General features: G+C 38.8%; 1 protein-coding gene across 1 annotated transcript in view; it reads right to left on the reverse strand.

Annotated features, from left to right (window-relative positions):
• Window positions 1-165: 165 nt before the first annotated feature.
• gbe1b (glucan (1,4-alpha-), branching enzyme 1b) overlaps window positions 166-23,076 on the reverse strand; it is a 77,631-nt gene continuing 54,720 nt past the window's right edge. Inside the window, exons 13-16 of the mRNA XM_034113146.1 lie at window positions 21,860-22,044; window positions 17,982-18,112; window positions 9,548-9,665; window positions 166-1,223 (exon numbers count right to left, since the gene is read on the reverse strand). Coding sequence (XP_033969037.1) covers window positions 1,161-1,223; window positions 9,548-9,665; window positions 17,982-18,112; window positions 21,860-22,044 — 497 coding nt within the window. The 3' untranslated portion in view covers window positions 166-1,160. The remainder of the gene's footprint in view (window positions 1,224-9,547; window positions 9,666-17,981; window positions 18,113-21,859; window positions 22,045-23,076) is intronic.

Consider the following 23,076-nt stretch of genomic DNA (forward strand, 5'->3'; position numbering starts at 1 on the left):
TTATCTGGGTCGCCCAAACTCAGGGCGGTTCACAGTATTGCTTTGATAACACGTGCAGAGAATGATGAAAGTTGGCCAAAAGACATCCATTCACGTGGCAACAAGGGACTTTTAGAAAAAGAACATTAATTATAACAGTCATTTGAAAAACATAACTTCAAGAAATGAAATCTCATGTGGACGGCCATTTTAATGAAATGTGTTGATTTCAGCAGTCACAGTATTATTTGAGTATAACTCTTCCAACTGTAAAACACATGACGTAAACTACTTTAATGGATAAACAGTAGGAGAACACCATTCATAACCCTTTTGTTAGGTGGACAAGAAACTGTGTAATTCAGTTAAACATGTAACTAGTACATTATGAAACACACTGTGATATCACTTTGTTTTAGCTGCAAATTACTGGCTTCATAACAGGGCCGTAAATAACCACATAAATGCTCCCAGTAGCTGAATTCAAACATTACAACACAACTGGTTTGGATACACATTCAAAGTATGATTATTCAAAGCAGCTCATTACTTTGTGCAAATTGCAATATTTTAATACGTACAAGGTCCCAAAATGCAAATTAACAAAGATGGATCACCAATTATATGAGACTTTCTGATTTTCAAGTGCTGGTAATACTTTAAATCTCTTTGTGTCTTTGACACAATAATATCATCTTTATTAAAATATAAAATGATGGAACCAAATTAAATACATTTCTACATACAGAATATTCTAAAATATTCCTTTTTCTCTGAGCTTTTGAAATGCTTGAATGCTTGCTGTATTGCTTCCCACTGCCACACTCGCCAGTCATGTGTTTCAGATGACACGCCAAATTTAGCAGAGCCTATAAATGGCTGCTGGCTTGTGGTGGATGGACTCGGCAGGGTTTTAAGTTTTAGCATCTAGCTGCTGGTTAGGTTGGCCGCTACCCAAATGGACCAATCTGTAGTAAATGGGGTTACACTGCTTCTAAGGTTGCAGATGGTGTTTGAAAGCACACCAAGCTTTTTTTTAAATTTGGAAAAAAAGGGTTGGACACAAAAAGTGGGTTTGGGTGGCGTGCAAGGTTGACACTTTAAAATGAAGGTGATTGTTAACACTCAGTTTGAGGTTGGAATCCATTCTCCATCCTGGTCTCTGCGGAGACAATCATCCTCTAATAACAGTAATCTATCTCCTCGTTGGCCAGGACAATAGCTGTTCTGCAGGGGATGTAGACCTGAGAGAGAAAGAGAGACAAAGGGAGGGAAGAAGGGAGGGAGAAAAGTGAGTTGACAATTGAAGATTAATGATGTTAACGAGATCACCAATTTCGCTGATTATTGAATCTTCACGTTTATCCTTTCTTAGAAGTCAGACGTGGAGACACTCGGTGGTGCCTTCATGATCATTGCTTCTCACAATCAAGGTCGACATGACGGCTTTGTGAAGGGGAGGAGAAGGAGTGAAGAAGAGGAGAATGGGGATGGTGGGGTGTATTCAGAGAAATATTCAGATCTGAACAGAAAAATAACTCTTCAGAGGAGACAGTAGACAAACACCTTAGCTTTGATCAAAGAGGACTGTCAAGGTTAGAGAGGTGTATAATCAAAGTGTGACAGAGACCTCTGGGTGGCAGTGGAGTCAGCACATCTGCAGCTTGTGCCCGTGAGCTCATTCTGTAGCTTCTCATTTCAAGCTCTGCGCTGTGGAGAATATGCATCCTGCCGTAGCTGGCGCTGAACATTTCTTGATCAGTGACTTAAACTGTCTGAAATTCATTAAACACTGCATTCAAAGCACGTGCATGCAAATGAGCAATCCCACTTTAAGTGGGGGCAGAGAAATAATCATAATTTTCAATTCTGAACTCTGCAATCAATGCAATTACTGTGCATTTCATCATCTCCATATATTGGCCGTGCTTCATCTGTAAACTTTGGTTTCTGTGAAGATACATCTGCCAGTGGGCATAAGCCAAGCTAAAATAATCTCCAGAGTTTTGGTGGACTGAAGAAACAAAAAAAATGTCAGCAAAAAAAAATAAGCACACCATGAAAAAAAAAGAAAAAGAAACCGAGCCTGGAAATGTCAGATTCCTTATATATACAGTACAAAGAAATCCTAGTGAGGGTGTTCGTTTGGAGCGGTGTAGCTAATAAAGTCTTTGATCAATCCTTTTGATATTCACAGTGTCGCAAGGAGCCACTGTGTGCCATTACTCATTTCAGAGTTATGCCAAAGGAAAAGCCAAGCAGACATAAATGATGCTATATTTCCCAACAGAAAAGGGAAAAAGAGCGCAGGACTGTAAACAATTCAATCACCCCCTGAACTCGTCAAGACGCCCCTCGGCATCAGAGGATCTGAGCTCGCTGTGGATGTGTTTCTTTGGCAACAGTTTGTCACCGAGGGAGTCGGGCAGCGCGGTGCAGAAACACTGACACAGGCATTGGTGACTAATTAAACAGTCACAGTGGGAGAGTCTCATGCAGGAGCGGAGAGAGGCGAAGGCAGAATGAATCACTGCACCTGTTAAGACAAAAGCTACCACTGCGCCTAACCTGGGATATGTCAACAGCTTTTAATTCCAACAAATAGATAGCAATAGTGACAAATTCCAAATCAATCTGCGAACAAAGCACAGCGGATAGTCCCAAATGTTGGCACTGTAATTAGTCGAAGATGTTCTAATTAACATGTTAATCCTTACGACATGAAGGTGTTATAAATGACAAACATTCATGCTCTACATACTGAAGGACCTGCTACGCATTCACACTTATAATTCAGGGTAATCAAAGAGGAAAAAAAAGGGTGATATATTTCTTATCATATCAAATAGTAGTCTTAATTATTCGAGGTTCCTGGTGCATCATATACGTAAATGTAAGGGCTGTACCGGTGACTTTGTAGATGTTAGCCCATCTACTGCAAATATTTTGACTTTATTTACAGCTGACAATTTTGCTGCCGTGACCTAGACTTTTTAATGCATGCTTTTCAATTCTCCAGAAGAGCATACAATATTTAAATCTGTTGGCGGACCCCTGAAATGTTTTTTGCTGTTTAAACTATCATGATGACTATCAAGGGTTGGACCCGTTTTTAGTTTATGCCTTCTAATTTCGAGCTCCCTTCCATTCATCCGATATTAATGTAAAGTTTCTCAGGCATAATGTCAGTTTAGCGCAATTTCTGCTGCTTAAAAGCAACCCAGTTTTTCTAGCTTTGTCTGATTACAGTTTGTCCAAGCCTTAGCTGCTTTCTGATGAGTCATTTGGTAGGTAGGTGTTTATCAATTCACCGACAGACATATATGCATGAAGCAGATTGCAGATCTAAGCACCAGCAGTTACTACCAGCAGCCAGATCCAAGAGCAGTAACAGTACAACAAAACATTGTGTTCAAATCAGAGCTGAAACTAAAATTGGGGGAAGAGAAAGTGAAATAGTTTGTTTTCAAAGTACATGTATTGTATTAGTAGAAAGTAAGCCAAGGCCATGTTTTTTTTAAAACTTATTTTGTCTTACGGATGTTCTTGCGTTGCCTGGTATCACACTCATGTGAGAATTTCTACTCACTTCAAGAGCAGAGTCTAGCCCTGGGGCTAATACTCAATATGATCAATGTTCAAACACACTGATGAAGGATTCATGAGGTGCTTCTCAGGAATATATCATCCACTTGGTGTCTGAATCCTAACCCGGGCTGCTGGCAGGAGCACAGCCCGACTATCTGTGAGCTTTGAGTCTCCAGGCATGTCTCTGTTTGGATCCATCACTCGCTTAACAAGGATCAACCCCCGTAAGGACTCGTGTGAATGCATCTAAGACTCTAGGTCAGGGCTTCTCAAACTCCGGACCGAACTGCAAATCAATCCGGACCGAACCCTGTGTCCCATTATAAAAAATAAAAAAAATTATAAAAAAAAAAAAAAATTCTGATTCTGATAAATTAATGTACATCATCATGTACGCGCGTCTTGTATCTGACGCGTTGTTATATTTACTTGTGCGAGCGTGACACGCATAGCAGACGGCAAGTTAACTGCAAGTTTACCTTGACATACTGTATGTATGTATTGAATGTGTGTGTGTATACAGGGGCGCCGTTTACCGACAGGCAAGGCAGGCAAAAGCTTGGACCAGAAGGGGGCCCCCAAAGAAGGTAGATTAAGAAGGTCCACAGCAACGACAACATGAAACACCCTTTAATTTACTGCAACGACATGTCGGGAAACTCCATGCATAGAGCGCCAAGAAACTGCTTCTTAATTTCAGTTTCGTTTCTCGGCTCGGGGGTGGGGGGGGGACTTTACTGGCATTGATCCGTACCAGTGACCTTGTATAAAGTTCGCAACTGGACCTTTAATAAAAAAGTTTGAGTACCCCTGCTCTAGGTAATAACATGACCCAGACTTGGTAGGTTAACAGAGTCACAAACTGATTAAACGATATTATCGGTTTCCGTTTACAATTTTGATTTATTTTTTGTAGTTTTAGTTGTTTTGTGATCAGCACTTAATTTTAGTTTAGTTTTGTCCTCCATAGTCACAATAAACAAACATTAAGCTCCTGAACAAAGGAAAAAAAAGTTCTAAAAATAAGGACAGAATTGTAACTTTCTGAGCCAACAGTATCTCAGTTTACAATACAGCTATTGAATAGAAAACTTTTAAATTGCGTTTTTATAACTCCACACACAATAGTTAAATGAAAATACATTGAAATTCATTGTGATCTCCTTGGAACACTTTAAATGTATACTCACAGTGTTCCTTGTTCCATACAGTATACACAGTAGGATCTATCAGTACTGTATATTTGTACGTGCAGGTCCTGTCACAGTTTTATTCTGTAAGTTCACCCTTCAACATCCACCCTTAGATGTTTCTGATGGGAATGTACATCTTTTGATCATTTTCTACAAGCCTGCTTCGTTTCCCTCACTTTCTTCCTCACTTCAGCTTAATTTCTTTTTGTGAAACTGTCAGAGGAGACAAACCCTGTGATGCATGCAAAGTTTATCAAAAGGTTTTGAAGCGGCTAATTATTCATCAGTGTTTCTTAGCATAACGTCTTTGACATTATAACACTCCAATGAAACTATAAATGTGACAAATACCAGCAGGTTTTTTTTCACTCGGAGAGTTTGAGTCTCTGACTACACTACATTTTCGCCTTGCTAAATGAATAAATTGTAATCGTTCAATCGCTGTAATCCTAGTTGTTGATGTGTGAGATCCTCATGAAATGCCCTGCTGAGCATATCAAGCTGTCAGTTCACTCAGATGAAGGCTTACAGTAGCTGCAACATCTTTTGATTTACACAAAGGGAAGAGTGCATTTTCCATACTTGTATTCAGCTTCATTGCAAGCTGTTCAAACATCTACACTCTTCATATTGCTAGGGATGAAATGAAATAAGCCCCGATTCTTTTGTTATAACTAACAAACCCTACTTTAAAAAAAAAAACGATTAAAGGACGGTAAGAGTGAGTTTAAACTGTACATTAACTGACAAAGACAACATAATAAGCTATAACTCACCATGAATCTCAGTAAAGCTGAGATTAGGGGGATCATACTCTGTAGGTTCATCGTCATGCAACTCTCTCACATTTCATACATGTTATTTGAAGTTATAAGCCATTTTGAGCTCAATAATATAGACCCCTACTCAATCCCTCAGAATAAAAGCCAACAGGCCCTCTACAGAGTAAAAGATAAAATAATTGTATTACAATGAGCTTGTATTTAACGCAAAGAAGGATAAACAAGATAAACAAATAAAGCCTACAGGCATTTTAATGGGACATGTGTGCCTACTGTTTATGTGATGAGTGCAAAGCCCCGGGTCTGACTGCACTGACAGGCTGTTCCTTGTTTTATTGGATACTGGGGATGAGAGTCAGCTACAACACACATACTGTAAATGATGTTAACACTAAGAATTGATAGCTGTCTTCAACAAGCCGCCAAAGCTGTCCGTTAAGTTGTTAGCCAAGAAGGGTTAGGTCTGATTTGAGTTCTGTCGGGTTCAGATTCAGGTCTCTCAGACTGGGTTTAGGCTACAGATGGATCAGCATTTCGTTGAGCTCGGTTTACTGAGCTAAATCTTTCCATCGCTAACTCTGACAGTCACTGTTTATCGAATAGTGTTTATTTTTTGTCTCCATCTTCACTTTTGCTGAAACAATGTCAATTTCCCCTCTGTGGGAGGAATAAAGGTATTCTGATTTGATGCGTTTCAATTTGTCTGCTAAATATCCCTTCCCACTGTGCTTGAACTCAACCCAAACTCATCATTTTAACTCATTCATCAATTATCTCAGCATCTACAATAAATGCAGATTGTTTCATTTTAGATTTGCATGGTACTTTAACTTGAACTACTTATTAACCTAACAGCAACCAATAAACAAATGTGCAATTTGAATTATTTGCGGCAATTTTGTATACTACTTCTAATAAGGCACTTTCTATTAAGCAGTTACAGTATAAGTGTTAACTAATGTTTTATTAACCATATCAAAACCATTAGTTACAGCTGATACTACATTTGTAAAGGTTGACTTAGACTAAATCAAATAAATCTAAATATGTTTTATAGCAAGCAAGAAGAAGCATTTCATGTAGTATACTTTAAAATCTTATACATTTATTAATTTGTTATCAATTGAAATATTATTATTTTGGTTTAGTTTGTTTTGAAGAAGATTTTTCTCTTTATTCATTTGTTTAATAATGGAGAAAAGAATCGAAAAAGCTAAGAGATGTAACACAACAACAGTTCAGCAGCACATTGGTAAACACGGTTCTGTTACATGATGTCAGCCTCCCGGGCCACGGGGACGCTCTCGGCTTCTTCCAATTATGTGCAGTCTGAGGAGTGTTGCATTCTTGGAGGGTAGGAAAGTTTGTTATTGCTCAAAAACGGGGAAGCTGGAGAACGGACGGACCCATTAAAAAGACAAGAGAGAGGAAGTTTTGCGGAGACTTTGAAGCAACAGTTGTTAAATAAAACATTGACGATGTTGCGCTGCCCCCACAAAGGCCTTCTCTGATTATTCTTATCATAACCAGGTAGGTGTAAGGAGGAGGAGGAGGAGGAGGAGGAGGTGGTGAAGCATTTGTATGCAAGACTACAGTCTCTATTTGCAATCAGGGTGCCTGTGAAGGAGATACAGTATCCACAGAAGGGTCCCCACCCTGCCGACTCCTTCCACTGCCTTTCATTCCCCATTAGTCCATTAGGATGCCAACAGTTGCAGATGACTTGTTAACTAAACTTCACATTTTGGCCAAGAGGGACGTGGGTGAAGCAGTGGTGTTTGAATGAATAAGAGATTTAAGAGAATGTAGAATTTGAGTCCTTATCTGATGAAACCTAAGCTAATACGATGGAGGATAAGTGTCTGTGTGAAAGAGGCAAAGGCTTTTTAAGGTTAAATAATGTTGAAACGATGCTCTAAATAATTTGAGGTTTTCCAAGCAAATTGTTTAGGCTTCAAAGTGCTCAGTTCCGACTCCTAATATACAGTTAATGTAGAGTGATAACCTTCATCCATTAACTGCAACACTTTAAGTATTGATCTGAGGAGGTTCAAGTTGAGTTCAGGTAAACAAACACCTTATCAGGTGCTGTGTCAACTCTTGTAATAACTGGAGCAGCTTAAGTGCACTGCATGGAGATATTTATTATTTGACTTAATAACCTAAAAAAAACAGCAGGGGAGACGAAGGCTTTCAGACCACTTCCCAGACATCACTGTCCCCACACATTAATCAGATTCATTAACATAAGATCTAACACATGCAATCAGCCCAGTTACAGTTGGAGTGTCTGGGTATCAGTGCTGATCCTCACTAATTCATTCCTGACCTTATTCATAAACATCTTAGGGCCTTTCAGCATTTAATCAAGGAAAGAAATTACATCAGGAGGCAAAGATGGGGAAGATTTTCGAGCACTCGGCTTAACATGCACATCAGTGTGTCTTTCTATATCTCAAGTACCGACCTATTTCATGCTATTAGCGTAAAGCAGTCCCCATGATGGAAGCCCAGTGGTCTGTCCTCCGAGATATCTCTCTCCCCTCTGTGGGGCCTTGTGAGTTTAAGAGGCATTCACATACAAAGGTAAGGTCTAACACAATGAATAATGCACATTGTTTGCTGGAAAATCTGAAAGAGCTGTAGATATCAGACTCCCATAATACCTCAATGACTCCAGGATAACTGCCAACATGAGTAGGAATGCAGATATCATATTCATAAACAATGGATACCATCCCCTGATAGACACATCTAGCCTTTTCTTTTAGAGATGCAGCCACATTTGCTCATTTTCTGGATTCCGCATTAAAGGCTGATCATATTAATGAGGAAGATACTAAATTATAGAGCAGTGGTTTTGCTGAGAGGCCCAGACCAGGGAGATGGTGGCTGTTTGCCAGAACAGGCAGCTCTCTTTCATGACAGCACACTTAAACCTCATTAGAATGGCTTCGAAAAGGATCCTCTCACTACAAACTCCATTTCAAGCTAATTAAATTGATTTGTGAAATCAAACACGAAACATAAAAGGACAACACATTAAAACACTGACAACCATTTTGTCATATTTTGTAATGGCTACAAGCAGGTTGAGTGTACTCCTCTTACCCTGCACAAAGAAAAACACTAAACCACTGCAAACCAACACAACAATATCCACCTGATCAATGAATAGAATAGCTGGCAAGTTTGAGGGCATTACTTGTTATAAACTAATGGCAGTGCAGCAAGGAAAACGTTATGATATTTGATGTGAAGTAAGCTCACTAAAGTACATTTCAAATGGTTAGTAATGTTTCTAATGTGTGAGACTTTCTGCTTCCTATACATATGTATCCTAAAGATACACACTTGTATTTGTAGCTCTTATGAGCATTTTGTGTAACATTAATTAAGGAATTATATTAAAGTGTGTGTCAGGATCCAGGTTCTCATTGGTTAATGCCCTAAATCAAAACAGTCTGCAAATACCACACGTTTCAATGCAGCTAGTACAAATTAAATGCACCTTTCATCCAATTTGTAACAATACGAATTAATGCCAGACACGCGAGTTGTTAAAGCTATTGGCAGAATACATAAGAGGACAACAAAATGCTTGTCCAAAGTTTTAATCCAGCTTTTTTTTCCTCCAGAGATACTCATGAAGCTGTCTCATCACCACCCACAGCTGCTTTTGATACTTTTCAGCTGTGAGCAACTCCTTCATATGGGCACTGCGTTGAGGGAAAATGGCGTCAATCAACAGCACACTCCAAAATCATTTAGTATGCACACTGACATTTTTGAGTACACTTAATTTTGTCACTTTTTGCGGTGTGAATGTGCAACGTCCTCCACTGTTAGAATTAGTATGCAGAGTGGGATGGTGATACAGCATAGGTTATTAGAAAAGTGGCAGAGAGAAGTTAGTCGACAACAATGGCCCAGGACTTCTGATTGGAGTGCACTCCATAGTGAGGATAACAAGAGATGACCTTTGATAAGTCAAAAAAGATTTACCTTTATGGAGTTTTGGCGTCCATTGAATCCGTGGGCCTCTGTGAAGAACTCTGTGTTGTGGTCCAGCCGTCCGTGACCTCCATACAGATGATCATCCGAATCCAGCTTGATTTTGTATCTGACAGAGATTGACGTTAAGGTGCAATAGCAGTGGGAAACTAGATTATAAGATCTAAGACATAGGAAGCACAATAGAAGGTTTTATCACCGGGACGCTTGCCGTTCAGATTTGGTTTAGCAGTGTTCAGCAGGTTTATATTCATTGAAGTCTTCGCATCCATCAGCATTCTTCTCCCCTCCGCAGCACCACAGAGTGACGGAGCGGAGCCCAAACAGACGAAGAGAACGCTGCCTAAAATGAACATAAATACAAAAGTGATTCAGCCATGGCCTAGACATCCTGCCTGCCTTCATGCCTGCATAATCGATCTAATTGACTGCATAAATAATGAAATGCATCAAGTGTTCAATAGGAAAGCAGAAAATACACTGTCCTTAAAACATATTCATTCCTCTAGGACTCTTTTCATGTTTTGGTTTTTTAACAGTGTAATCATTTTGCTTTTTCACATGGTTTTAGATATTGACACATTTCCATACTATTTATTATACTCACATTGATATTTAGTGGAGGCACCCAAAGGCTTTTCTGCATTCAGGTCTGATGTTTACTTATCAAAATGCATCAGCTTTTTACATCCACTATATACTTTGTGTGGAATCTTTCTATGATTTGTGGTACGATAAAACAATGAAACATGTCATCAGTGTGTGGGAAAGAATCAGAATCAAGTTTATTGCCAGGTACGTTTACACATGCTTTGCTATCTGGTGGTGCGAACATAAACCATCCAAATAAATAAGTTGCAAAGTAGGTAGAAAAAGAAAAAAAGGATAATACAAAATAAGTATTTTTAAGAAACAATTTAGCATTAAAAAAGGATGCTAAAGACAAGCATTTACACCAAATTTAAATGTAACTATACAAATAACCGTAAAAGCTAAAAAACCTTAGGACAATGAGTATGGCAAACTACAGTGTATTATATTATATATATATTATATTGTAAAGGGGTGGAGGTGTGAGCAAATGTCCCTTGCTTTCCGCTGTGCTTTTGAACAAGGATGCTCAGACACTGAAGAGCTGTTTGATGGCAGGTTCCATAATAAGGTTGCCAGAGTTTCATAAAATATGTGCGTTCTTGAAGAGCAACCGAGATGGAAAGACATTGCATGAAATATAATATGTAAATCAAGCCATATGCTCCAGTGAACGCTTTAGCATATATGCACCTTTTCCCAAAAGTGCAGAATGACATATATCACATAAGGAATTATGCCCTTAATAGAGATGACTGATTATTGTGATATCTGAATTGTTAGGAAAGAACTCCCAAAGTCTGTCTAAATAAAAGATGTCCATGCACACTTTTGGAAAACCCCTCCTGCTTCTTTAAACTGCTTGACATTATTATAGTGCCCATCTAGTTGCTTGATTTCAAATCATAAAAGACAGATGTCAGAATCAGTTACAAAGACGTTATTAATGTCAGAGGAAATATTGAAGACATTTTAAAAGCCTGATTTAAAATGCAAGAAAGTGCACTTTGACGGGTGCGTACATTAATATATCGTTCAATGTGAAAACTTCTCTCCAGCCAAAGAATTGCAAATCTCATGCCAGTCAGAAATGCTTAGTAAAGCCTACATGTGCTCCCTGATGTCTAATATATAAATACTTCTGAACAGGAGCGCAATGCATTATTTACTCTACAAGTACTGTAACAAACACAAGGGAAGATGAGCAGACATGTAAACAGCCTTTTTATTGGCTGGCAGAATAATCATCTTATCTCCCCAAAGGCATTATGGTGAAGTGTGATGGGACCCTCAAACACTACCGCATTGGGCCCCAGAGCTGGGGAAACTCTGCTTTGCTGCTTGCTTGTCTTCTTTGATATCGATGATTAAAAAGAAGCTGCTCTGTGCATTGTTCCTCCTGAGGAAGAAGATCCCCCCCCCCCCTTCACACCTCCACTGTTCTACTTCCCACTATGGTGTTTTTTTGACAGAACAAAGTCCCTCTGCCCCAAAGGCTTTACAACAAGCATCAGAAGAATGTGGAAATATTCTCTCAGGGGTTACCATGCTTCTGGGAAACTGAAGATATGTCATTTCAAAGGTTAATCCTCCTAATACAAACAATACAAACCTTGACATTAAACATTCAGAAGGTGCTTGGAATGCCAATAACATGTTTCAGACGTGATGCGAGTGTAGTCACACTACAGTGGTGTTCCACTCTGCTTGTTGTGCTTTTGCAGTCTTGTGGATAGCATAATGTAAGTGTTCAAGTCTGTGGCACGCACAGAGCATTCTGGAAATAAGGCATAGTTATAGTAATTCAGATTCCCTGGCAAACTTCTCAGTAAAGGAAGCGAGGACCAGCATAAATTGGTAGTTGAAAGCTTTGAGCGATTACGTCTTTGTTAGAGGCTGCAACAACAGCTTGCAGTTCAGCTGTAAAGTATTGTAATCCATACAGCCTTTGTGAATAAAGGGGAAGGATTTAAGAACACAATCAATTTTGCTCAATGAGCAGGACAAAAAAAGGCAGTCCGCAGCTTGATCATTAGAGCCATCGGTGAAAACAATCTGGCCACGACCATGATTGCATGCAGGCTGTGCCACTTAACAGCACCCTGATGTGGGGGAGCAGCATCTGAGCCAAATGCGAATACAAGTCTGAGGAATGTGGCATGGCCTTGCAATCGTTCCAAACATTATCCTGCCTTTCCAGGTTTGACTTTTCCCTGCCTTCCGCTCAGTCGGTGCAAGTTACATCAGAGAGGAAGAAGTGGCAAAACAGTTTCTGTCACAGTGGAAAACAGACCGGCTCACAAGTAGCTGCAACTCAAAGAAACTGTGGTAAAGTGAACCCTTAAAGACTTTTGGTTTCAAAATAAAGATATGTCCATCATTTGGTGTTAAGAGCATGGCAGCTTAAAGTTCTGTTTAACAGCCTTCAGTAAACATGTATCATGGTAACTTTGTTGTACTGAATTGTTGCTAGAAGCTTATAAAAAAAGATAAGCATCATTTAAGGTAGTACATATGAAATTAAAGTGTACCTATTAAATATAACTATAGCTATACATTTGAACAAAAAAAACCATTATTGTTGGAAAGGGCTCAACTGCTATGTATGGCTGAGTATTGGCAGTGGTCAAACCAATAGTTGAATACCATATTGGTCTTTTATCATAGAGCTAATCATCAAATGGACCAAACATTGGTAAAAGAGTTATTAAATGATGAAACACGTTTTACAAAAAACCCTCACCTGCCAAATGTATTTAGAGGATTACAAAAAATGAAGAAAAGGTAAATGAATCAGTCAGTAGTCCTTTGAAGAAATACATCACGGTTTATATTCTGATTTATTGGACCATCTTCGACCTAACGCTGTAGTTGTAGTTTTCCTGTGGAATGAGGGATTAATACCATGTTTTTTCCCAGTTATTTTAAGAAGAGGGATTTCATTGATCAAGGGTTGTTGCTGATGATTTTTGGATGTCAGATTACAATCCTTTTGGGCGTTCATTGTCTGATCCATTGAACCACACCAATTATTTCAGTTTAGAAAGGGAGCATGATTGTGTTGATCTCTGGTTGGTGAAGTTTGTACTTATATGGAGATGTTATTGTTGTTGACGAGCATGCTGGTTTTTGGTGTGGTTTATGCTCTAAATTCAATTATTTATTTAGGAGTTTTGAGTGTGTTGAGCTGCAGATAATATTCGATGCATCAGATATCTGCTTCATTTACTGGAAATGAAGCCTTAATGCTTTAAAAACACTCAACCCTCACTGAATGAATGGACTCACTCCATTGAAATGAAGAAGAGGGTTATTCTTCTCAAGTAGGACTCAAGACTTTTATAGACTTTACAAAGCTGTGCCGTCATGTGGTTTATTTAACCTTCAATACAAGCAATAAAGCTTTTCTATAACATACATACATAACATAACCATGTCTGCAAATGAATGAATTACTTTATGAAGTAGTTTTCAAGTATTGTATGTGTTCTCATATATTGTGCAGTTACAAAAATAGCTAAACAGGCGTATTTACAGAAATATATGTACAACATCTCTGTTATTATAAGGACTAAAAATAATTAGCTCTGGAGAAATGTTGGTAAAAACTACAAAAATAAGACCGAAGTTACAACAACCTGGAGTGTCCCTTAATTCCTTAAAAAAAATGCTTCTCCTATTTTTGTCATTTCAAACCGACAAAATGTGTATTTCAGATTAAGCCCCGGATTGATGAGGATGTTTGTGGATGATATCTGGTAGAGTTACAACCCACAGAAAAAATAAATGCTACTTTGTTTATGCAATCCATCTTGATGCATCATAAAGAAGGCTGTGGTTAAAGAAAATAGATGCATATTTGCCATTTTGTAAAATAACATATCCTGTATATTCTGGATAATATCAGATTAAATTATTGTCACCTATGCACGACTGCTACTTTATTCCAGTTAGTTAGTGTCACGGCACCTGTGATGAATGATTCCAAATGGCATTCATAGAACGACAGACAGAGAGGAGAAAGATGACCTGACATAATCTCACCTGCCTATTGGCACAGTGTAAATCAAAGAGCAATCTGCCCTGACAGCTACAGCTTTCATGACGGGATCCAACTGGGATTTCAGATACTCTAACCAGCCAGATAAAGCCTAGTGCCTGAAGAATGTGTCCACCATGAGTCAGAGACAGAAAATATTAAAAAAACATTGACGGTTTGAATGCCTGTCGGAAAGCTGATGCATTTTAATGGGCAACATTTTGGGTGAGGTGCTCTGCTTCACTTTCTCTCTTGTTTCTCATGGCGGGAGGAATAACAACCCATTCAAAAGAGGACAATGATAAGCAAAATAAATGCTTGTCACTGTGCATCAAACTAAGGAATGGTGAGGAAGGACTGTGTTGAATTTTTATTTATTAATCTTAAAGAGCCCCTATTATGCTTTTTGCTGTTGCCCACTCCTGTAGTGTGTCAAATAGGTTTTTGTGAATGTAAATGGGGTGCAAAGGCTAACATCCCAAATTTCACGACAGAAGGAATGCTCCAACCCATTGTACGTGAAAGGTTAAGGGGCGGGACATCTCTAGGCGGTTGACCAATCACAACAGAGCCGGCTAGCTAACCAATCAGAGCACACTGGGCTCTGGTTTCAGACAGAGGTTGAAAAGAGGTGCTGCAACACAGGCAGTATGAGAACAATAAAGACCTTTTTGAACATTAAAGCATGGAAAGGTGTCACAGTAGAGGCACTAAATACAATTTTAACCCTGAAAATAAGCATAATATGTCCTCTTTGAAGTTCAATTATATATAAGATGTATAGTTCCATATAACCCAGACAATCTAACCACAACTATATCAACTTGTTCTCAGAGCAATAACGACTAACTGACTAAACTAACTATTTTTTCGAGAGTTTCTATGTATGATTAAAACAACAAAACTATGCAAACGGCATGCCTTTTTAACAGGGCTCCAACCGGGCAACATTCTGCCAACCTCAGATGTAACCACACGGACAAACAGTCCACAAAAGGTAACTTATATCCGTTCTTTGCTGCAGAAGGACATCCTCTGATATGATATCCGGCTTGCCACTTTGCCAAAGGAAATAACACCCTGTATTGGATCCATTTTCAGCGGTGCCCAGCATGGTCAGCCGCATCCAGCTATTATTTCTAGATGGAGCAGTGGTGTGTGGCTCCACTGTGACATCCCTGACCCTCGCAGGTAGTAGAAAGTGTAAGTATATGACAGCTGAGTGTAATGAAAAGCCACTTTTGGACTCTTTGAGCTCGTCTTGTTTACCTTCTCTGCCTCTGAGTGGCACTTTCATCTGTCTTCGCCCCTAATTGGATCCTCTGCACACATTCCCTTCGGAGGATCTGCATCTCCTTATGCACACGGCGCATTTACCTTCCTCACACACACACAGCAGATTTGCCTTTATGTGTTTACTGCTTCTCTGTATAATGACAGCCAGAGCTTTGCCCTCACATTTATTTGCATTTCCTCTCAACCCACCCAGTGTCTGAGGCCGCTTCTTAGACATCAAAAGAGGCACCAGGAGGAAAAGATGTGGTTCCATCTAAATGAAAATAAACCCTCAAAAACGGTGTTACAGACACTGTGCAGTAAGGCTATTAGTGGTGTGCCCGAGATTCACCCCATCAAGGCAGAGCTGGCAACACGAGGCAGAAAGAACAATTACTGCACATCAAACAAGCTTATAATTAACGCATGATGTTAAGGGGGTTGCTACTGTTGTATTTTAATCATTAAATTAACTTGATTATTGTTCGGGGTCACTATTTACAATCAACAACATGTTTTTGTTGTTTTTTGTGCATGGTGATTAACACTAGCAGAATATATTTCTATATTGTTCTTCTGTCAGTGACATTATAAACTAAATATCTATCTAATAATTGCCAGATAATGTAATAGAAGCAAAATGCAATATAATTCCCCTTAACTGATTTCAATGTTATAAAGCATACCGCTTGTTAATATAATGATATCATCTTGCTGATACTTAAATTAGGGCTATTTCATTACATGTTGTCACAGTTCTTTTCGTTTATTTTAATTATAAGAAATACTTAACTTATCTTAGCCTTAACATTTAAATGACACAAAGAAACTAATGTTGGAATCAAAAGGAACCACTGCTGCTTAACAGCCTTATTATCAGCCAATGGAATCATCATCATTTGAGAGTAAATTGCTCATGTGTAGAGCTTTTCACCACAGGCATCCAGAGGAAACTAACAAACTCACCATCATATTATTTTAGTCATAGCTGAAAAAGCAACGCGGCATTGTATCCAGCCGGGAAACTGTTGGCGGTATCTCTAGAGGAGAGTGATGTCCGTTATAATAAATACAAATCTGTCAGCTTCCTGTCCCCCCTTCACATCCCTGATCATTAAGCCTACTGCAATCACAACTGTGGGACTCATTAAATTCCTCCGCTCTGCTCGCTGCGAAGACAGACGCCAAATACCGCTAAAGAAGCCGCAATCTGAATCACTGGGCTCTGCTATTATTTCCCTCTGATAGCATTACCACACTAGTTCAAACCACTGACCCATTCCATACCACAGTGACTGCTTAGACTATATCGCTAAAGTATTGGCTTCAAAAAGAATACCGCCATTACAATTCCTTGTGTTCACAAGTCATATTTAGTTAGTCAGACATATTGCTTAGATCCCTGATCCACATGTCAGCGCAGAGCAATGCATCTTCTCAGAGATTTTTAGCATCTTCAATGCCCTTTAAAATGTATTAGTGGATTCACTTTGAACCAAGTCGAGCGTTCAAACTCATATCAGCAATTAAAAGTGAAGATGACTGGTGAAACTATATAAGTGAAAACTCATGTACAGTATATGTTACTGCCTCAGGGACCAGTTAAAGTGCAGCTAAACTCCAGTGTCTGACGGACAGCTATGTATTCAAGTAAGATTATTTTATTGCAACTCATCTTACTCTAGTATGTGATACTAAAATAGGAGTTAAACACACTTGCTACGTCATAATGGTTTGTTTTTTAGATCATTGTTGGATTACATTATGTTTGTATTGTTGTTAAAGTTGTGGACTTAAACTAAAATAAATTATGACTTTTGGTTTCACACAGGAAAGGATAAGCTGTCTCCTAGGTTATACAGTAGCTTGACCTGCAAATGTGTTATACTGCAGATCAAAACTTAATAAGAATATATGTTTATGGGAACATAACATTCTGTATGCTGTTTCCTGTTTTTTTTTGTGGACGTTAAATACAGAATATTGCTACTCTTATCATTTAAATGTCTGTGCAGCCACAGTAGTGGCATTGTAATGTTAGCAAATGCCGATCTGATGAGAATGTGGCCACTGGCTTTGGTGCTGGACGAAAGTAAAAGAAGAACTAGAGTTGATAAGATATATCCACTGGTGACTATTAATGTACTTACTAAAAAGTTGTTGACCTACTTCATCTCACTCTGGCCCAAAGCTCTGCACAGACATGGGCATTCCCAAAAACGTTTACAACTTTCTTTTAAGCTTTGAAAGTGTTAGTGTGCACACTGCACATAGATCATACTTCCCACCTTACCATTGCTGCCCTTCCGGACTTTTTAAAGGACATTTACTGCTTCTGTTGAAATATTTAGCAGTTAGCGATTTTGTCAACCCTAAAATATTAGTCACGTTGTTGTATAGAAATAAATAACAAAGACCTCTTTACTTTAAGAGGCCTTGAAAGTGTGACAGAAGAATGCCAATTCCTGAATATTTAAAGGAAAACAAGTTTTGCCATGACAGACGAAAGCTAAAGGATACGTTCCTGGAGTTTCTACAGCCACCCTGTAGTCCTGGAAGCTCTTACTGGGGTTGAAGTTGAAGATAAAGAGCACACGTCCCCGCTCAAACACAATGACCTTGTCCTCTTCATGCTTGGCGCTGACAAAGGCCTGGAGGGAAAAAAGAGAAAAAAAAAGGCTTATAAATTAGTTTGTCATGAATAGTAACCCCCTTTCCCATCTTGAATTTGGAAAATTGACACATACTGTATCAGTGGACTATCCTGAAATAGGCTGAGTAACGTTCCTACATCAAATTTCAGGTGGCACTCCTCAGCAGAACGTGGCAGTCCAGGACAGTGCGAGACACACACTGTCAGCTCTAGACAGCTGCACATTATGAAGCCACCACTCTCCTGTGGAGCGGGCTACTGTTAACGTGTCATTAGCAGAGATTATCAATGTCACCCAACCCCCTATTTTTAGTGCCTTGTTCCTCGAGCCAATTTCAGGGCAGCATATTCACGGCTGAACGAGAAGATAAGCACCCCAGCAACTAAATCTGCAGAGAGGATGGAGGTTAGGGATGAGCTGACAGTCTGGAGTCTCTCACCAAGTCCATTTCCAGTCCACACATTTGGGGTAATCCATTGAGTTGTGACCCAAGGTAAGGAAAATATGCATTCTCACCTTAATAATTGTGATTACATTTGGAATCTGTTAATGTTTGTTAGTTTCTATTGTTTTAATTACCTATCCGTCCCTGCCTCCAGCATAAGTCTGACCTGAAACAGCACCTTTGGGTAAAATCTTGGCCAATGAGAGAAAGGTAAATGCTTACAGCAGCACCATTTGTGACCTTGGCACTGAAATCCTTTTGCAAAACCACAGTTGGAATGTAATATTTATACAACCCTCCTTCCTCGCTCTTTTTTTCCCACTGGAATGTAGGTTAAGGCCATTGCAGGTGCAAACAGCACAGTTGGTGGAAACATGGTGATGAAGTCTCTGCACTAACAGGAGCTGCAGTTCATGTCCAGAGTTCGGCCTTTTGAAGCTCACAGCTGCACATCTTCAATGAGGCGTTCACAAAAAACACTTTTAAGCAAAGTCCCTGCATGTTTTAAAAGCTCTTAATGGTTTGGGACCGGCCAACATTACAGGCTCTCTCTGTCATTTTATAATCCAGCAAAAACTCTCAGATCTTATGCTGCTGGGTTTTTAAATACACACAATTATACACACAGGAAAAAAGCAGCAGAGCTTTTTTAAATATTTGTTTTATCTATGCTCCAAAGCTATGGAACACCCTACCAAAAGCTAATAGAGAAACTGGCTCTATTAACTTTTTTTTAAAGATAAAAGCCTATTGATTTATTTGGCTCATAATTAATGTAATTCTTATTCCTTTATAAAAACATTTAAATCAAAATGTGTTGAAATAAACTTGACATTTTTTTATATATTTTTGTATATACATTTTATTATTATTATTATTATTATTATTATTATTATTATTATTATTATTATTATTATTATTATTATTATTATTAATAATGTTCCCTCTTCTCTAACCTGAAAAAATAGATCCTCATCTGCTGCTCATTTCAACTACATAACGCCCTTGGATCCTCCCACCTCAGTGTATTATTGAACCGAGCTTAAAAATATTCCCACTAAGCATGAAATCCCTGGCAACGTCATTGAGAAGCAGAACAGAGGACTCAAGACTTATCTGGTTATTACAGCAAAAATGTCTGAGCAGTTATTACCGTAATCTGTAAGTGATGTTCTACAAAGTATTTTTGTGATATTTTATCAATTCCTGAATGAGCCATTTTTGTCTCCACTGTCAAGATACCGGAGCACAGGGTCAGCCACAGAAACAGATTTATTATGTATTGCTTCACACTGCTTAGGTTTTACAAAACACGTATTTTAATATTTGCGCCTACTTTACCTCACCTCATCCCAATTGTACCTTCCAATATAGGATTTAAAAAATATGTTTTAACTCCAGCTGGTCTTTTGGCACCAACAGTTTACAGTAAGCTGATTATAACGTTAAACAATACAAGTATGTCAAAAACATTGTTACCAAAATCTTTACTTTATGATCATAGCAAAACACTAAATGTATGCAGATCCTCTCTGGCCTCCCCAATCTCTAACTGCCCTAATTTGGTTTTATGCTCAAGGACTGTTCAAAAGATTGGCCTCTTGCTATGGTCATAAACAATAATAATACTCAAAATAAAAATCTAAGAATAATAAATCAATCAAAGATCTAAATAACATGAAATCTTAAGAATATGGTGTAATCCTCTATATGATTCCACATATTGAAGGCATATAAACACCACCCTATGTGTAGCAGGTCAGCACTGCTGCCAAATGTATGCGTCTTCCCTGCCAGTAGCATCCTTTGGCATCTGAATTTCCTTTCATTCCCCCAACAGGGAGCTCAGAAATCAGCCAGGTTCTGCTTTCCCTTTGCCTTACCTCCAACACTCTGTTTAATCCACTTGTAAAGGGTGTTCCAGTAAGTTAGAACACATTTCTCATTGATGTACCAAGGTACAGAAATTAAACATGTGAAAAAGACTAATTATGCTCTGTGATACATTTCCTTCTGGGCAGCATTTGTGTGTCTGTCAGTGAGAAATACGCAGGTCAGAGTGTAACGCAGCAAGGTGAAGTATAGCTCTGATCTGAAGACTCATTTCCAGGTTTGAGGGAGGGTCTTTTTTTTTAATCAATTACACAGACTCTTGATATTTTATCAATTCCTGAATAAGCCATTTTTGTCTCCACTGTCAGATACCGGAGCACAGGAACACAGAAACAGATTTATTATGTATTGCTTCACACTGCTTAGGTTTTACAAAACACGTATTTTAATATTTGCGCCTACTTTACCTCACCTCATCCCGATTGTACCTTCCAATATAGGATTTAAAAAATATGTTTTAACTCCAGCTGGTCTTTTGGCACCAACAGTTTACAGTGCTATATAAGCTGATTATAACGTTAAACAATACAAGTATGTCAAAAACATTGTTACCAAAATCTTTACTTTATGATCATAGCAAAACACTAAATGTATGCAGATCCTCTCTGGCCTCCCCAATCTCTAACTGCCCTCATTTGGTTTTATGCTCAAGGACTGTTCAAAAGATTGGCCTCTTGCTATGGTCATAAACAATAATAATACTCAAAATAAAAATCTAATAATAATAAATCAATCAAAGATCTAAATAACATGAAATCTTAAGAATAAGGTGTAATCCTCTATATGATTCCACATATTGAAGGCATATAAACCCCACCCTATGTGTAGCAGGTCAGCACTGCTGCCAAATGTATGCGTCTTCCCTGCCTCCCTCAGGTTTTGAGGGAGGGTATTTTTTTGAATCAATTACACAGACTCACTTCTAATCCCTGTCAATTTAGCCACACTCCCCATTTGCATTATCCCATTACTTTGCAACCAGCCCCTGAAGAGAAAAACACTTATTTTTGTATTCCATAGACTTCAAATCTAGGCAAAGAGAGAGGCTGCAGGATGAGAGAGAAATCTATTACTGTTCACCTTGACAGCAGCCACAGAAACAGGGACATCTGCAAAATGAAGTCTTTATGGAGCATTTATCTCCACCTGAGTACTCTCCAATATGAGAAATTGTAAAGGTGTGTAAAGATGGGGGACAGGAAATACATTTATCCTAAAAAGAAATAATCATATATAGGTTTAATCATTCATAAACAATTGGCTTAGACACCAGAAGTGTTTACAAGGAATACATATCCTGTAAGAGACTGAAGAATGGTGCCTTGACAATATATTTGTATGGGGTTTTGTCATTGAGAGTGTCAGCACAAAGCCTACTGTACGGTGAGTGTGTGTGATGTCCTTACCGGGGGGGCAGCCAGCCAGCCGTACTTGTCTTCAGTTAGGTTCATGTCTCGGTCAAAGACGAAAAGCTGATGGTAGCGCAGGTTACCCATATCCAATAGGTTAAACTGCCGTCGGGCATAGTGGTAACTCTGATCGTTCCCCTCTCTTGGGAAATCCAGCCACTCAGGATGGCCGAACTCATTCCCTGCAACACAGAGAAGGTTATTAAAGAATGTACATAATGAGGGGGAAGGCGCACAGTCTGTCAATTTGAAGACTCTATCATGCCATGTTATGTGAGGTTCTTTTCAGATTTTCTGCAATTTTTAACAAGACAAAAAGAGAACGATCAAAGAGACAGGAGTCTGCGACAGTTTCCGACCTTCTTGTAACCCCAGCAGAGGTTAGTCATTTCCATATTAAAACAGAACCACAATGCTTCTGATACTTTTTCACTGCAGCGTGCCAACCTCCCTGTCACCCAGGATCATGAATAAAACTTGCAAACAAGTGAAAACATTGCAAATAAATCCCATAGCTTTCATTTAGGTCTCGTATATTCAACAAATATATGCAAACATTATTCACCAGGATATATTTATATATTATTTCTGCATAACAGAGAGCAAACTAAAAAGCAAATGTAGGAAATGGGTAGAATTTTCAGAGAACTATTCATATGTCTGACACAAAGAAGGACTCTCTCTAGACATCTCCAAACTGTTGTGTAATTCATATCTATTAAAGCATTTACTTATTTCTTAAATATTCGGTCAACCCAGAACTACTGACTACTCAGAAAGATCTTAACTAAACATGTTTGTATTACAAAGGGAAACAGGAAGTGCTACAGTAACAACTTCAGACGGGCAGCTTGGAGCAGAAAGGGTTACACAGTCCAGATGTAAAGCTGAATGCGTACTGCTGTGGGAAACAGCGGTCCTGTTTCTACAACGCTGTCACGCTGGGAGATGAGATAATGAATCCGTCATCGGATGTCACCACAACATCATAAAACAACAGCCAGGATAATTGAATTCCCGGCAGAGGAAGAAACACACAGGCGAGAAGCAGAGGAAGATGCATGACAAGAAGAAGAAGAAGAAAAAATACAGGCTAGTTTATTTGCTGCTAAGAGCCCCCGACTATTAAAAAAAAAAAAGAGTGATGGGATGAAGTGGAACAGACAGGGTCTGACAGCGGATTCTAATGAAATACATTATGTAGGTGTTAAAGA

The sequence above is a fragment of the Trematomus bernacchii genome, unplaced genomic scaffold (genome assembly GCF_902827165.1).
Source record: "Trematomus bernacchii unplaced genomic scaffold, fTreBer1.1, whole genome shotgun sequence".
NCBI lineage: Eukaryota > Metazoa > Chordata > Actinopteri > Perciformes > Nototheniidae > Trematomus > Trematomus bernacchii.